The sequence below is a fragment of the Globicephala melas genome, chromosome 16, assembly GCF_963455315.2.
Source record: "Globicephala melas chromosome 16, mGloMel1.2, whole genome shotgun sequence".
NCBI lineage: Eukaryota > Metazoa > Chordata > Mammalia > Artiodactyla > Delphinidae > Globicephala > Globicephala melas.
The window spans coordinates 28,229,085-28,245,243 of record NC_083329.1 but is presented as its reverse complement, the minus strand read 5'-3'; the positions used below and the strand labels follow the sequence as shown (position 1 = coordinate 28,245,243).

The following is a 16,159-nucleotide window of genomic DNA, read 5'->3' as shown; positions in this document are numbered from 1 at the left end:
ATGTGAAATATGCCAGTATACAACCCACCATTCATGCCAGGACTGGAAGGATTGCTGAAGATAAACTGGCTATCCTACTATTACGATCATCAGTGTTGGTCTTTGCAGCCAGCATCACTTTAGGCAGTGGCTAATATTACCCCTGCCAAAATGGACAGCATTTGTCAGTCTAAGTTAAAGACAAAGCTATTCTGGGTTGATTAAGAAAGCCAGGTGTATTAATCTCCTTTGATGTTTTAAAAACAACTGACAGAATTGTTGAGAGACTTTTGAAAATATTAAGGGAAATCCATTTCATCTTCTAGGTATGATGACTTATTTTGAAAGCAGTGTCTGGGACATCAGTTTGTAATCATTTTCCATTCATTCGTGCAATATTTGGTATGTGTCTGGTGCTGGGAATAATGCAAACAAAAATAATTCCGATAATATCCATTCACCAGGAGCTCATAGATGGGCATAATACAGTTATATAACTCAATGCAACCAGATCTGTTTTTCCAAACTTATTCATCTTTAATAAAAGAAACAATGAAGTAAAACATCTGCAACTTAAACTTATTGAATTCATTCAGTGCTCCTTTTTTGGAGGGAACAGTAGCAGCATTAGCATGTGGTTCTTTGAGTTGGATCAGGCTGCCCTCTGCAGACTCTGTTATTAACTAAGAACAACCTTAATTTGGGGATCAGGAGATGATGGTATGGCAACCTGCCCCAGTGACTGCAGCTCCCCTTCTTTAGAGAATTCTATCTAGAAGAGGTGATACCCCATTAGCACACTAACGGGATCAACAAAGCAGATTAAATGAGATGATAGGGTGGGGTGGAAATTTGGAGGGAATGGGAATAAAGTGGTCAAAACTTTCTAAGGTAACTAGGCTATTAAGGCCTAGGGCAGTGGTTCACAAACTTTGCACATCAGAATCACCTGGGGAATTCGCTTATTACTGCTTTCAGAGATTGTGATTTAATTGGTCTTGACTGAGGCTGGGGATAGGATTCTGAAAGATTCTAACATGAGAGAAGTTGGGAACCAGCTCCAGGGGGCAGGACTTTTTAAGAATCAAACTGTCTAATTGTATTTTGCTAAGAACCATTTGAGAATGATACACTGTTGGTCACACTGAAACCCAGAGAATATTGGAGTTGAAAGGGAACTGAGATCATTAGTCCAGCGATTGTACAGGGGCAAATCTTAGGTCATTTATGGCTCCCAGATCTGTTTAGCCTGCATAATGTTCTAAAAGACTTGACAGCATTCACATAAAAATCTGGATGTTTAGTTTCTTTGAAAAATCAGATCTGACAACTCTGGACCTGCAGAGCAGCAAGAGGCCAGCACTCAGCAGCAGTGTAGTCCCTTATTCAGGTATGTGCTCTCCAGTTTGCCACTCAGCACCAGCCTGACCCTCGTGGGCATTTGATTTGGTCCAATTGACTCTTGCCTTCTACAAAACTAAAAACTAACTTTCTGCAACTTTCACCCACTGCTCCCAGCTCTGCAGCACAAAGGAAGCTCATTCCTTCTTCTGCATGAAGGGGCTTCAACTTCTCAAGGGCAGGATTCTTGTTTTCTCTCCGAACGTTCTCCTCCAGCTGAATATCCCTAGTTCCTTCAAGTATTCCCTGTGTGACACACGTTCTGGACTCCTCACCATCCTGGTCCCTTTGTCTGGATATATATCCTCCTTAAAAAATGTGGTACCCAGAGTGAAATGCAGCATTTGCATTGAGGTCTTCTGACCATGGCTGTGACACTTCTATTGATAAAATCTGAAACACCACTAATTTTTATCAGTGTCATCCCATGGCTGGTTCATGTCGAGCCTGTGTCCAACTGAAGTCCCTCCCCTAAGTTTTTTTTATATAAAATGATAAGCCAGTTTTCTCTACCCCAAATTTATACAAGCTATTTATAATTTAAATGAAGATGCTACATTTATGACCTGTTTAATTTCATCTTCATGGTGCCATTCTGGAACTGTTTTGAGTTGTAATTGTCTTCTATTACATCAGCAATGTTGGGTTGCTCCACTCTCAAATCTTTCTGATGCCTTCATTCAAACTGCTGATTTAAAAAATAAAGTTGAATAAGAGCCCTGTGAAATATCAATAGAGGCCAAAATCACACATTCATTAATCAACAGTTTGTTTAAATACCTGAATAGATGTCCATGTACTATACCATCAAGGCCATATTTTTCTTATCCATGAGGCTGTTGAGAAACCCTTTCAGGAACTGATTTATACTGTATTCCATTCATCTCACCTAGTAATGTAACAGCCCTATCTCAGGAGGATCTAGGTTAGTGCTTTCCCCAGTTCTGAAAATCAGAACACTAGAAGACAGCAGCTATTTCTTGCTGAAGGCTATCTGGCTACTTTAGGGTATGCCAATCTATCCCTTTGAATCTTTACGTGATGGAAGTGAAGTTGAGACCATAAAGAATTTCTACGTAGGCAGAATCCAGGACTCGGGAAGTCAAGGAGACAGAGATTATGCATGTAGAACCAACAGCTTGTCAACATTTAAGAATCCTGAGACAGAGGCTGTTAAGAAGCAAATGACAGACAATTCTTTCTCTACATTAAATCCGAATTTCAACACAAAAAGTAATGGATTTAAAAAGGAACCTTTAGCATAATCATACTTAATGACTTTCTTGATTCAGTGACTGTCCCAAAAACAGGCAAACAATTTAAATAACTTGATCAATTTGGAAACCACTTGGTATACCAAGGTCATCCTCTCAGAAAAGTTCAAGTTCTTGTGTTCTCTGATGATAATCTCTCAGAAGCACAGTTTCAGTCCTAGGAAGCTGATCCTTGAGAATTATTTTGGGACTCTTCGGAGTTCACTCATGAGCCAAAGGGCAGCACTGAGAACAGCCAGGGAGCCCGACTGGTGAGTGGCAGCCAAAGGAGTTGGCACGTACATCAGCAGAGTGCTAATGCCCAAGCCCACCTGTTACAAAGGAAAGAAAGCAGTAAGCCAAGTAGGAACCACATATGCAGAGCTGAAATGACTGGCATGGATAACCAGATACACAAATCCTCCACATTCTCCCATCAGAACATTAAAACATATATTGTTAAATTTCACAAGTAGACTTAAAACAAAGGAAATTCAAACAGATTAGATAAAGCTAAAATTCCTTTTAATTATCCTTCATCTAGCCCAGTTCTCCTCCCCAAAGCTAGCCACTGTTATCAGTTTCTACACACCTATACTTTTGTATACATGTTTATAGAAAAACAGCTTGGTGCTTTTAAAAAAATATATTGTTCTGTCACTTGCTTTTTTCCACTTAATGTATGTCTTGAGATCTTATTATTTTAAACTACAGTACAGTATTCCACAGTATGGATATACCATAGATGTTTATTTAGGCTGTTTCCAATTTTTCACTATCACAGTAATTCCACAATGAATTTCCTTGGACAGAGCAGGCATTAATAAGTCAATATGCTTGATGAAAGGATTAAACATTTAACACTTCAAAAGATATTGCCAAACGCCAACTAAAAAGATCTATACCAACTCATGCTCTCGCTAAGAATATACAAAGGTATCTATTTTCCTATACCCATGCCAACATCTGCTTACCTTTTTTTTTCATTTTTTTCCAATCTGACAGGTACAAAATGGCACACATTGCTTTAATTTGTTCCTCTCTGATCATAGGTGAGGCTAAACAGCTTTTCATATTTATTGGCCATTCATCATTCCTCTTGTGAGAATTGTGTATCAATATCCTTTACTTATTTTCTGGTTGTTAACCTTTTAGTCTACTATAAATATTGAAAATATTTTCTCCTAGTCTGTCACCTTTCTTCCTAAATTTTGTTTTGAGGACACCTTCAGAACAAAAAGAAGTGGTTTATACCTGTGTGTAAGCCAAAGCTAGCAGAGTCACTGCTGCTATCTTGGTCCTTCGAGGAAGGGGAATTCTCCGGGAGAGGAAGTAGAGTGCTGTAATGGCAGCAACTGAAGTGATTCCCTGCAGGGAGGAAAGTGTCTCATCAAGTGCCAGGAAGAAATGTCCCACCCTCCTGGTTTCTGCTCACCTTACAGGTAACTCCACCAGATCCACTGAATACCCACTAAGCACTTTCCCCTCCCAGGCAGAGGACCACCTGATTACTCCTCCTCAGCTTCTTCCACGCTCCTCTTCTGTTTGCCACTTCAATGCCAGCCAGGCATGGCTCCACCTAAAGTTTCTGCACGTACCACTTTATACACACTCAGCAATCTTATCCACCTTCCAATGTGGGTGTCCCCCACGTGTGGCCCTCGGTTTTTAAATTATTCTTTTCATCCTTATCCCTAATTTTATCTCTACTCCAATCCTGTATTTTTAAAACAGGGCTAACACCAGCACACGAGGGTTATTGTTTCCCTGGGCTGTGACTAGAGGAGGTGGTGGTGCTGCCAGCTAGGGCTAAAAATGATCTGAAGTCTCCTTTTCATTTCCACCTCTTCAGAAAGAGTCTGCAGCTGGCAGGAAGGTTTCCATCCCCCTTCCATGATGTCAAGCAGAATGTTTTTCTATCATTTTCTATACCAATTTCATTTCTTTTCCTTTTCAGAGCTGTCCACGATGACAATTTCAACCAGACCTGACTTATTCCAAAATGCTGTGTGGCAGTGGGGACTGAGCCCACACAAGGTAACTTGCCCAAGCCCCAGCATTCCATCTGGATATGAGGCCCCTGGGCCTCTCTCTGGGTGCACTACTATCATCTCACACTCAACGTACCTCAGTCTGATGACATCCTCTGTCTCTAGCTCAACACTCATTCCAATAGTCCCATTTCTGCTGGTGTGTTTTAAACATGCCACAGAAGAAACTCTGGGATCTCCTTTGATCCTTCCTTACCTTTATTCCTGCAGCCAGTCTTCTATTCCCTACAACCTCTCTCAGATTCACCAAGCTTCTCAATCCCAGTCCCACCATTAAGCCCTGAACCCCATCATTCTCACGGCATTACTACAATAGCACTACTGCTTCTCCCGGGTCTCCTTGCTGCTGATCTTTCCCTGCTCCAATTTATCGTGCCCAGACCACCAAGCTGATCTTACAGCAGGCCCTTAATAAATATTAGCTTAAATAAAATGAGTATTTATGATGCTCTTAGCTTCCTGGGGTCTTGGTTCAGCCCTGACAGCTGTGTGTTCAGCAACCACTGTCTTTGTACTCTCTTCTCTACTCGGCCTCAGTTTTGCTAAAATGACTCTCCTACGCATGTGCAGGATTGAGGGGAGTTAATCATTTGCCAGATGATAAAAGGCATATTTGAACTTTTAGAAGGTGGCAGTATCCTGAAAGTCAGAATTTGGCTAGAGGGGTGTGGGTAATTAAGACAAAAACGTCACATCAGAAAACTGGTACTAAATTTCTTCTAAAAAGAAAAGGAAATCTGATTCCCACTCTACCGTCTCAGCGTTGCCATCAGTGCTTCAGACACCGCAGAGTCTGTAAGAGGCTCCCTGTCCTTAGTAGCCAGTAACCACCAGCCAGACTTACCAGAATCCGGTGATCAAACTGCACCGTGGTGGGATTCTCGAAAACATTCCGCAGGAGAGGGGAGAAGGTAAAGAGATCCTCTGGGATCCAAGATTCTCCCATCTTGGGGAAGGAGTTGTAAACAAGCCCAGCATCCAGCCCTGCCACAAAAGCCCCTGTATTCCAAGGTAAAAAGTATTTATTAAAATGAAAGAAAGAAGAGATCAAAGATCAAATACTAGTTCTGACATAGAAAATGTTTATTATCCCAGAGTTAGACAAAAGGAATAGTCAGAGAATAGAAAGATCAATAGCACAGGTTCTCAAACAGGGAATATATATCACAATCACCATGGAAACAAAAAAAAAAACAAAAAAACCCTGCATCCTTACCTATTCCCACCCCAAGATTCTGGGATGCCTCCCCTAGAGGGGTGGACTAGAAGCTCTAGAGGAGGCATATTAGTTTAGAAAAGTTCCCTTAGTGATTGTGATGTCCTGCTTACCTCCCCAACTGAGAACTACTCATCTATTCTGGAACTAGCTAATTTACTCCTTCACTTCCTCAAGTCTCCACTCAAATGTCACCTTATCAAAGAGATCTCCCCAGTTATCCTATACTGCATAAGATAGCCCTCCCCCAGCCCACCTCTATCCCCTTATCTTGCTTTATTTTTCTTTGAAGCACCAAACATTATCTGACATGTTATGTTTTGTTGTTTATTATCTGTCTTCCTCAAGTGCTCAAAAAAATCTTATAAACTAAATCCTGGGTAAACACACAAAGAACATATCCATGAATTCAATGGATAACTGATCCATTAGTTATGATCAAAGATTCAGGTTTGTTAAGTCACATTCCTTATTTTTATAAATGGCATTTATAAAGTCAAAATTCATGTTCTTCCACCAAAAAAAGGGGAGGAGGTTTGGGTGGATCACTGGTTTGATGGTTTTATTTAGAGCTGTGCTGTCCAATCAAACTTTCTAAGATGATGGAAATGTTCTATATCTGTCATCCATCCAGTACAGTGGCTGCTAGCCACCCACGTGGCTACTGAGCACTTGAAATGTGGCTAATGTGAATGAGAAACTAAACTTTAAATTTTATTTACTTTTAAGTAACTTAAGTTTAAATAGTCACATGAGGCTACTGATAATTGTATAGGGCAGTTCCGGAGTAAGAGAGGTAGAGGTGTAATTTGAAGAATGATAAAGATCTGTGTTAGTCTCTTTGCCCCAGTAAACTCCCCATCTAAGGCCATCTTTGAGGACAGGCTTTTGTTGGACCCATCTTGGTGTAGTGTAATAATAACAATAATGTCGGGACTTCCCTGGTGGCACAGTGGTTAAGAATTCGCCTGCCAATGCAGGGGACACGGGTTCAATCCCTGCTCCAGGAAGGTCCAACATGCTGCGGAGCAACTAAGCCCGTGAGCCACAACTGCTGAAGCCCACGCGCCCTACAGCCTGCACACCGCAACTACTGAAGTCCACGCACTCTAGGGCCCATGTGCTGCAACTACTGAAGCCCGCATACCGATAGCCTATGCTCTGCAACAAGAGAAGCCACTGCAATAAGAAGCCCACGCATCGCAATGAAGAGTAGCCCCTGCTCGCTGCAACTAGAGAAAGCCCACGCACAGCAACAGAGACCCAACGCAGCCAAAAATAATAATAATAATAACAATAATGTATATATAATAACAACAGCTAACACTTACATAGCCTTTGCTACATGTGAGGTGCTAAGCACTTCACATATATTACTCAAACTATTATCATCTTCCCCAGTTTATAGATGAGGTCATGAAGCCCAGAGAGGTTACATAGCTTGTCCAAGGTCATGTAGTTCACAAGTGGTAAAGCCAGGATTTGAACCTAGACAGTCTGGACCCAGATAGATACTCAATATTTTTGTTCAACCAACTGGAAAGCAGGATTTGGGGAAGGGAGGAAGGAATAAAAAGAGGATGAAGATGGTGGTATATGACAGAGGCAGGTATGAAAAGGAAATATAAAGATACAGGAGGAAAGCATTAGGCAAGAAATCCCACCTGAATGTGGAATGAAGCTAGGCCATCTTTGATAAGAAGAGTCCTACCTGAGAGAGCCGTAAGGAACACCAGGCCTGCAGTTCCATGAGCAAATCGTCTCAACCTCAGGAGTTGACGCGTTTCAGGCAACTAAATAATAAAAGAAAATCGCACAGATAAACTGAATGCAGGAACTATGAAAGGCAGCAGAGATCTCCAAGGCCAAACCCCAGAGACAATCTGAGGTCAGATCTTCTCTGACCCCTAGACTAGGTTCAGTACTCCCAGCAGATATTCTATTTTATTCTATCTAAATTTTATTAAATTTATACATTTACTATTTGTCTTCCCTGCTATCTTGTAAGTTTTGTGAAGGCAGGAACTGCCATCTGACTTGCTTATTATAGTAATCCTAGCCCAGTAGTTGGCATATAGGTATTCAATATATATCTGTTCAGTAACTGAATGATCTGCATTGTTCACGGGAAAACACTTCACCATGGTTAAAGTGATGTGACTTAAGGTACAGAACTGGATTTTCATGCTGTGTGTAATAATTCATGTTTAGCAAATATAATCAGAATCGAAACTACATAAAATGCCTAGAGTAGATTCTTGCATTTAGTGTTTTGGGTAAAGCCAAAATTTGTTTTTATTTTTACTGTAGCCAACTTGTGATAATAATCAGTGAATCAACAAATATTTAGTAAGAACTTTATACACAGATAACCATAAAGATACAAAGGAAAGTCAGAGTGCTGCCCTCAAATGATTTACAATCTAGTATGTGAAGAGTTAGGCATCATTACTAAGATTTTGTAGGACGGTGTATCAGCACTGTCCACTGGAATTTTCTGTGATGATGGAAATGTTCTGTTATCTGTGCTGGCCAATATGTGGCTAATGAGGATCTAAAATAAGGCTAGAGCAACTGAAAATTTTTTTAAAAGTTAATTTTATTTAAAGTTTAAGTAGATAACAAGTTTGTTTATATAAAGTTAATTTTATTTAATTTTAATTAGAATTTAAATAGCCACATGTGGCTAGCAGCTACTGTGCTGGACAGCACAGTTCTACGTGGTTGACTAGCATCTCAAATCCTTTCTGTAATTAGTGCAGAATATAAATAAACAAAAAGAGAAAAACAATAATTAAAAAGTCATTGGTAACCTTTAAGAGTACCATTCGGTAGAGAGTATTTAGGAGAGTATGGGCATGTGTATAAGTGTAGAGGTGAATGTGTGGCTGGGTATATATAGGGGTGGGTGGGGAAGCCAGATGACAAGAACTGGAAAACAAGAATGGGTTGTCAGGATGTATAGCTACAGATGTACTCAATTCATTTTAGACGTCTGCCTTTGAAAGTAAGAGGAACAGGAACTACTCAGGTGTGGATTACCTACTATACCAATGTTTCAGCCCCACCTGGCTTCCCTGTGGGATGACTGCCAAGTCAACATCTCCTGTCCTTATTGGGATCCAGACCACTGGCTCCAAGTACCTACTGGATGATTCTATTTAAAAGTCCTACTATCATCCTAAACTTCACTCCATGAACAGGTTATCCAGGCCAACCATGACTTTAATACCTAAAATAATACTCATTTTAAAAATACCTAGTGTTTTCCTTTAATCAGCGTACAGAGAAAATACTTTTAAGCAAGATCACTACGGTTTACTATTTTGTTAGATTTGCTGAATGGTAGGGTCCCCACATAAAGAACAAACAACTCAACGTCACTCTTGCACACCACTAAACGTCTACAAATAGCTCTCGTTCTGGTCTTCCTCACCTCTCCATCCATCATCCCTCTGGGAGTCAGAAGTAAAGTGGTTGGGGTATCTCTTGTTGTTGGTACTCTTTCCTTTTTCTAAAATTCATCTTTTCATCTTTCTTGATAGGCAATGCTGACAAAATATTTGGCACCTATACTAATTCTCCTTTGAATAAGCTGCTCCAGCCCAAAAGAATAATTGCAGTTTTTACTTTGCCGTCCCAAAGCTATCCAGAGTCCCAAAGTTCAGTGTTTCTCTAAACTTTGGTTATATCTAGCTTCTGGTAAAACTGATAGGTGTTACTAAGGGAATGCATGCATTTTGACAAATAACTTCCCATTAGTACCAGAATTTCCATTTCTCTGACCCTGTCAGCATCTGTACAGGTGGTAAACAATACAGACTGACTTCACCTTGTGCTGAGGTAGCAGCAGCGAGAAAGAGGTCCACAAGCTGGCGCAATAAAGCACAAGGGCCGATCCCAGGTGGGCGGCAAGGCGGTACTGACTGACCCGAGGGATGTCATGGGAATCTGGTTTCTCTGCTAAGCCACTTTTCACCATATACCATCCCAACAGGCCCTGCAACCAAAAAGAGAAGAGGCAAACAAAACAAGGTTGAAGCTGTTTATTCAACTTTACTCTCTGAGAAAGTGAGTACTCCCACCTAACTCCTCCTTTCCATACCCTCCCATATCCCCAGTATCCCAGGAATTGAGACCTACCCAATTTCCACATACAGCACCAAAAATACTACACCACTGTTTAGAATAACATTTTATTGAAGTAGAAGCCAAATATAGAAAAGTACACAAAAGTGTATTTGGGCAAAAGCTTACAAATACTTGGCATAATTTAACATTATGTAAACCAGTGAAATATGAAAGTAAAAAGACAGCTGATTTTACAAAAACTAGATGCTTTGGAGAAACCTGACAAAGATAACTGCTTAAAAACAATTACTGTCATGTTAGGTGGAAAAAGACAATTCTAAAGGTTTGGGGGGAAGTCATAAAAATCTATAAGGCTTTTCAGGCAAATTGGTTTGAAAGTGTCTAAATTTCTACTCCTCTTTTAAAAAAATGGTAATGAAAGTACATGTTTAAGTTGAAAAGTTTAAGGTATGTATTATTATTCTATGATTCCCTGTTTTAACTGACTTTTTCAAGTAACCAAACAACTGTCAGTTCTAGTCATATCAGATAAGGTACCCTTTCACCCTGACTCTCCCCAGCCAATAATCATGTTAAAGAGATGGGAGAATCCCACCTTTTCTAAATATATACTCCTCAGGAAGTCTTTTTGGGTATTTCTTTCCCCCTTCAAGACTACCCTAGATGTTCTAATTATTGTGATTTCATCTGCACAGGACACTGGAAGATGAGGGAGTATACAGTGTGATTTGCCAGCCCTCACTTTCCTCCCCTTGCCATCTTCAAATTTTTGCCTCCCTGGAAGTCTATCTTAAGTAGGTTTTATTTTTCTTTTTAATTCTGAAACAAACTTTCACTTTGTTTCACCAATCCTCCCTAGTTTCTATTAGATTTTTATTAATGTCTACCTCTTTATTATCTTTTTCTATCGCCTTTATTTTGTCTCTTACATCTCCCTCCTTAATTCCTTTTCATTGGTTCGTATTCTTACCACTTTGAGTTAAATCAACCAATTAGCTTCCTCCTGATCAAATTTTGGTATTTCTTTGATGCTCTGAGACTCTCCCTTAGGGCCTGTATACCTTGACCCAAATACTCACATGTGTCTTCTCTAACACTCCCTTCCTTGGCTCTCAGGCTTCCCTAACCCCTTAACTGTGGGAGTCATTCAAAGCTCTTTTCCTTAAGAAAAGAGAGAAGTTCAACTTATATAATTTTAATCACCATTTATACTTTCAGCTCTCAGCTACATCTGTATTCTAAGATTCTTTATCCCACAGAATGTTTCTCTCTTCTGGAATTTCCCTATTTGCTTCTATAGCCATTCTAGTATAGGGATCCCACTTCCCCATAGAGCAGGCAAGTTAGAAAAAGGGAGGATACAAGAACCCAGGAAGAAAGCCGTAATGGAAAAGGAACTCTAATTCTTGTGACATAAAAACATATTTACTGAGTGCTTACTGATTCCAGGAACTACTCTAAGCACTTTCATGCATGATCTCACTTAATATTCACAGAACCTAAGTGGTAGGTTCTATTATTGTCCCCATTTACAGGTAAGGAAAGCACAGCCTACAGAGGTTAGACAACATGCCCTACTAAGTGACAGGGCTGGGCCTTGAAACCAGGCCTGTGACACTAAAATCCATGCTCTTACCCACTCTGTTACACTGTTTCAAAGATTACTTCCTTAAAGACAATGCCACCTTGGAGGCTCCTGAGAACATCTCTGGTTTCCCAAACTTGAGTAAATCTCACCTGGAAGCAAACTAAACCACAGAGGGCAAGAACACGTCCTTTCAGGCCATGCGTGAGCCAGCCCTTTCTCCAAAAGTAGGCAGCAGGCAGGATGTATGCGAGGCCTACAAGGCGACCCCACATTCGGTGTGAGTACTCCATGTACCAGATGAACTTGAATTCTGCCAGCGTCATATCATGATTCAAGCTGGGTGAAAAGGGACGTCAAAAATAAGAAAGAGAAAAAAGTTCATCTAATTTTTATTTCCTGACAGAATGCAGGAACATTCTCGGTTTTAAAGCTTGACTGGTCTGCCCTCTTCCTCATCGGCCACCTCAGAATCACTTTGGAATTGGAGGTTTAGCGTAGGGAGCTCGCTAAACATAACTGAACCAAATATCGAAAAATCGGGGAACCTAAACATTCTGAAATGTTTAAATAAGCAAAAGATTGCGTGGGCCCACTGGGAAGTTTACCCGATTTTCTATAATACTTACATTTTAAATTCTGGAAACTGCTGATATTTTTGGAATTCTGCTTCCCATTCTTCCTGGCTTGTAGGTGGCTTCATCCCCTTTATTAAATGCCAGTCTACCATTGAGAGGCCAGACTCTGTCAACCTTAAGATAGGAAAGAAATCTGAGTGTATTAAACTTGAGTGTGTATATGTGTGTGCACCACACTGGATTATTCATAAATGGTTTACAGCAGCAAGTGGATCTGAACTTGACCCCTATAAAGGTAAACACATCGTTTCATCGTTTCCTCTTTTGACAACTTGCTCTCTTCTTACTGCTTAGAATTTTGTCAGAAGCAGCTATCAGGTACAAATTTCTTTACTCCTTGTACTATTTCATTAAACTCTCCTTACTTCTTTCACTAGCATTCCTTAACAGATAAAACCAACCCTTAGATGAAAGAAATGTGTCCTAAATGCATAACCAATATTATTTTATTTTTTTAATTAATTAATTAATTTTTTGGCTGCGCTGGGTCTTCGTTGCTGCACGCAGGCTTTCTCTAGTTGCAGTGAGCGGGGGCTACTCTTGGTTGCAGTGCGCGGGCTTCCATTGCAGAGGCTTCTCTTGTTGCGGAGCACGGGCTCTAGGCGCGCGAGCTTAGTAGTTGTGGCATGCGGGCTCAGTAGTCGTGGCTTGCGGGCTCTAGAGTGCAGGCTCAGTAGTTGTGGCGCACGGGCTTAGCTGCTCCACGGCATGTGGGATCTTCCCGGACCAGGGCTCGAACCTGTGCCCCCTGCATTGGCAGGCAGATTCTTAACCACTGCACCACCAGGGAAGCCCCAACCAATATCATTTACACAGGGAGAAGAGACTGCTACAGATATAAATCGGTTTAGGTTATTGAGTGAATTTAAAGACAATACAACTCAAATTTGTTGCAGTTTCCCATAACAGCCTATATAACACATAGGTATTTTGAAATAAGGGCACAGGGAATGTGGAGAGAATTTGAGGAACACATACTTTATTAACACTATAAAGTATTTTCACCAAAAGGGGTCAGGATTCCAAAAGTAAAAAAGCTGATTTCTGGTCTGAGGCAGGAAATGTACACGACAAACCTGGAACATCTTAACAGAAAGCAAGGAATCAAAGGTTACTAGGGTCCTGTCAAAAAGACTCTGGAGCCAGTCTGAAGAGGTTCCCACTGACTAAAGATGGGACAATTTGGGCAAATCTCAGTACAACGGATTGAAACATATCAAATATATTTAAAACTAGGAGTGCCTAATACTTAAAAACTCACTTTATTGGTCACCTTTGGAGAGTGCTTAGGAACCAATTTCTTATTTTGAAAATTGGTAAATAAAAGGAAAGGAATCAAGTGTTTATCTTGCCTTCCCGAATACATTGTACCTTAGGATAACCAAACTGCTGATGAAAGTTTCTCTTTATAGTTGAGCTAATAAAATACCTATTACAATTTTGCAACTCTAGTGAAATAATGTATTTAGGCAATGATCATCAATGGCTGTTGACATCTCTAATAGACACCAGATATTTATGAATGTTCTAATAACCTATGAAGTATTTTGCCCCCTGCCCCCCAACCTGAATCTGATCAAGCAACACGTGGTTTACAGGAAATACAGGGGACAATGGAACATGTTAAACAACATAAGTATGCAATCAGCAAAATCTAGACTGTGAGAAAATCCAAAAGGACAAATGACTTGGGTTTCTTCTACAACAAAAAAACTGCAAAGCGGGTGGGAGAGGTGGAGGGAGTAGAATCCAAATCTATAAAATCTCTTTATAGATTTAAAGAGACCTAACAGGCATGCATAGGAACCAACTGAGAGGTATGGAACTTATCTGCACTTAATTCAAACAAACTGTACAAAAATTTTTGTGACAAATTTGAACTCTGATTGTAGGGGGAAATATACACAAACAATGCACAGCTAACAGGTAAGACCTGAACCAGTCTTTATGAAGGGCTTCTACTAGTAAAACCCTAAACTGTTCTAGGGCTGGGCAAGCCATCAGACCTGTTCCCTCTGTAGGCCTCAGTTTCTGCATACGTAAAATGAGGGAGCTAGATGAAATGATTTCTAAGGTCCCTTCCCCCTCCATCATCCTGCACTTTAATGATGACTCAAATAGCTGACTCACTATGAACAAACTACTCACCTAGTTACTCCACCAAGAATAACTGCTCCAGCCACTGTTCCACTGCAGACCAGGAGCCATCGGCCCACCACCCGCTCAGCAGCTTTTGAAGGTTGGGACACTGTACCCCTTCCAGGTTGCAAAGCTACTTCAGAGATGGTGCTGTATTGCCCTGGCCTCAAGGGGCGCCTGATCCCACAGCTGCAACCACACTAAGGATCAAGACAGACAAATTACAACTGGAGAAAGAGGGAAAGGCTTCACTCCACTGCTACTCACACTCAATCTCTGTCTGGTGTGGAGTACCCTGAATGGCCCCATTTCCACTGCTACTGCCCTGCTAAATCATCATCTCTTATCTGGACTACATCCACTCCCAACTGCCTCCAATCCATCCCCACACCACCTGAACCTTCTGGTCTCTGCATATTTCCCCCAGACTTAACTCTACACCTAAATATGGATTATTTTATTTCTCCTATGGGTCTTTTTTTTTTTTTTTTTTGCTGTACACGGGCCTCTCACTGTTGTGGCCTCTCCCGTTGCAGAGCACAGGCTCCGGACGCACAGGCTCAGCGGCCATGGCTCATGGGCCCAGCCGCTCCACGGCATGTGGGACCTTCCCGGACCAGGGCACGAACCCGTCTCTCCTGCATCGGCAGGCGGACTCCCAACCATGGAGCCACCAAGGAAGCCCTCTCCTGTGGGTCTTTAAATATGATTTTTCTCTGACCGGGGCACTACTGGTCCCCTGACTGATAATACCTCCTGCAGATCTCAGCTTAGATGTCACCTCCTCTAGGAAGTATTCCCAGACTCCCCCACATCTGCAACAGGTCACTCTCCCAGCACACTATACCTCTCCATCACACACTGTAATGTACCACTCAGTACAAAGAGGTTTGTCTCCATCTCCCACTAAGCTATGAGCTGTGGGACAGCAATGTCTAGTCAGTCTGGCTCTTTCCCTCTTGCACACTTCATTTCAAACACAGTCCCCTTACATAACAAGACCTTAATAAAGATTTGACAAATCAGTTACAAATGAATGAACTGTGACTTCCTCTAAGGCAGGAAACTTTTGGTATTTTATCTTTTCTTTCACAGTTCCTAACGCATATTAATCACGCAATAATTATTAGTTCAGCAAATAAACGCCCTCTCCTGACTCTATCCCTAAAAGTCCAAACACCCATGTTTTCCCTATCCTGCTTCTAATTAACTAAGTAACTTTAGACAAGTTAAGCCTCAATTTACTTTTCTCTGTAGAATGGGGTTATAGTCCCTAACCTGACTATCCGGGAGCTTTGAGCAAAAATCAAATATATGGGTAAAAATCACTGAGCTTTTACTATGTGCTAAGCCTCTATGTATATTAAATTATTTAATGCAACAACCCTTATGAAGTAGGTGCTATTATCCCCATTTTGCAGATGAATAAATTGAGGTACAGAAAGGCTACCCAACTTGGCTAATAGCCCACAGCTACTAAGTGGTAAGTCCAGATCCGAACTCAGGGGCCCTAGACATAAGTAAATGCGTCGTGAACTCCAAGGAGCTACGGAAACGTGACATGTGAGAATTATTCTCTCTGTACTGGCCCTTTCACCCCATGCCAGCTTCCGCGACTCAGTCCGCTGCTGTGCGGTACCTGTGTTCTAGGCGCCGCCCCAGGAATCAAGAGCCGGAGACACGGGCTCCCCATCACTGCCTTCAAGGGCGGAAAGAGTAATCGCTGCATACTATGAGCAGTGCAGAACTGCCACCTCCACACTCCTGCACTCCCTGGTCTCCTTTCTCCGCCACCGACTGGAGAA

At 41.3% G+C, this 16,159-nt stretch overlaps 1 protein-coding gene across 1 annotated transcript; it reads right to left on the bottom strand.

Moving 5' to 3' along the window:
• Nucleotides 1–490: 490 nt before the first annotated feature.
• On the bottom strand, nucleotides 491–16,154 carry COX15 (cytochrome c oxidase assembly homolog COX15). Its single transcript, XM_030865308.2, has 9 exons — nucleotides 15,994–16,154; nucleotides 14,364–14,554; nucleotides 12,207–12,329; nucleotides 11,730–11,916; nucleotides 9,733–9,900; nucleotides 7,612–7,693; nucleotides 5,529–5,683; nucleotides 3,888–4,001; nucleotides 491–2,965 (listed from the first exon to the last, which is right to left on the bottom strand). The coding sequence occupies exons 1-9, from the start codon at nucleotides 16,081–16,083 to the stop codon at nucleotides 2,834–2,836; spliced, it is 1,242 nt and encodes a 413-aa protein (XP_030721168.1). The 5' UTR covers nucleotides 16,084–16,154; the 3' UTR covers nucleotides 491–2,833.
• Nucleotides 16,155–16,159: the final 5 nt, after the last annotated feature.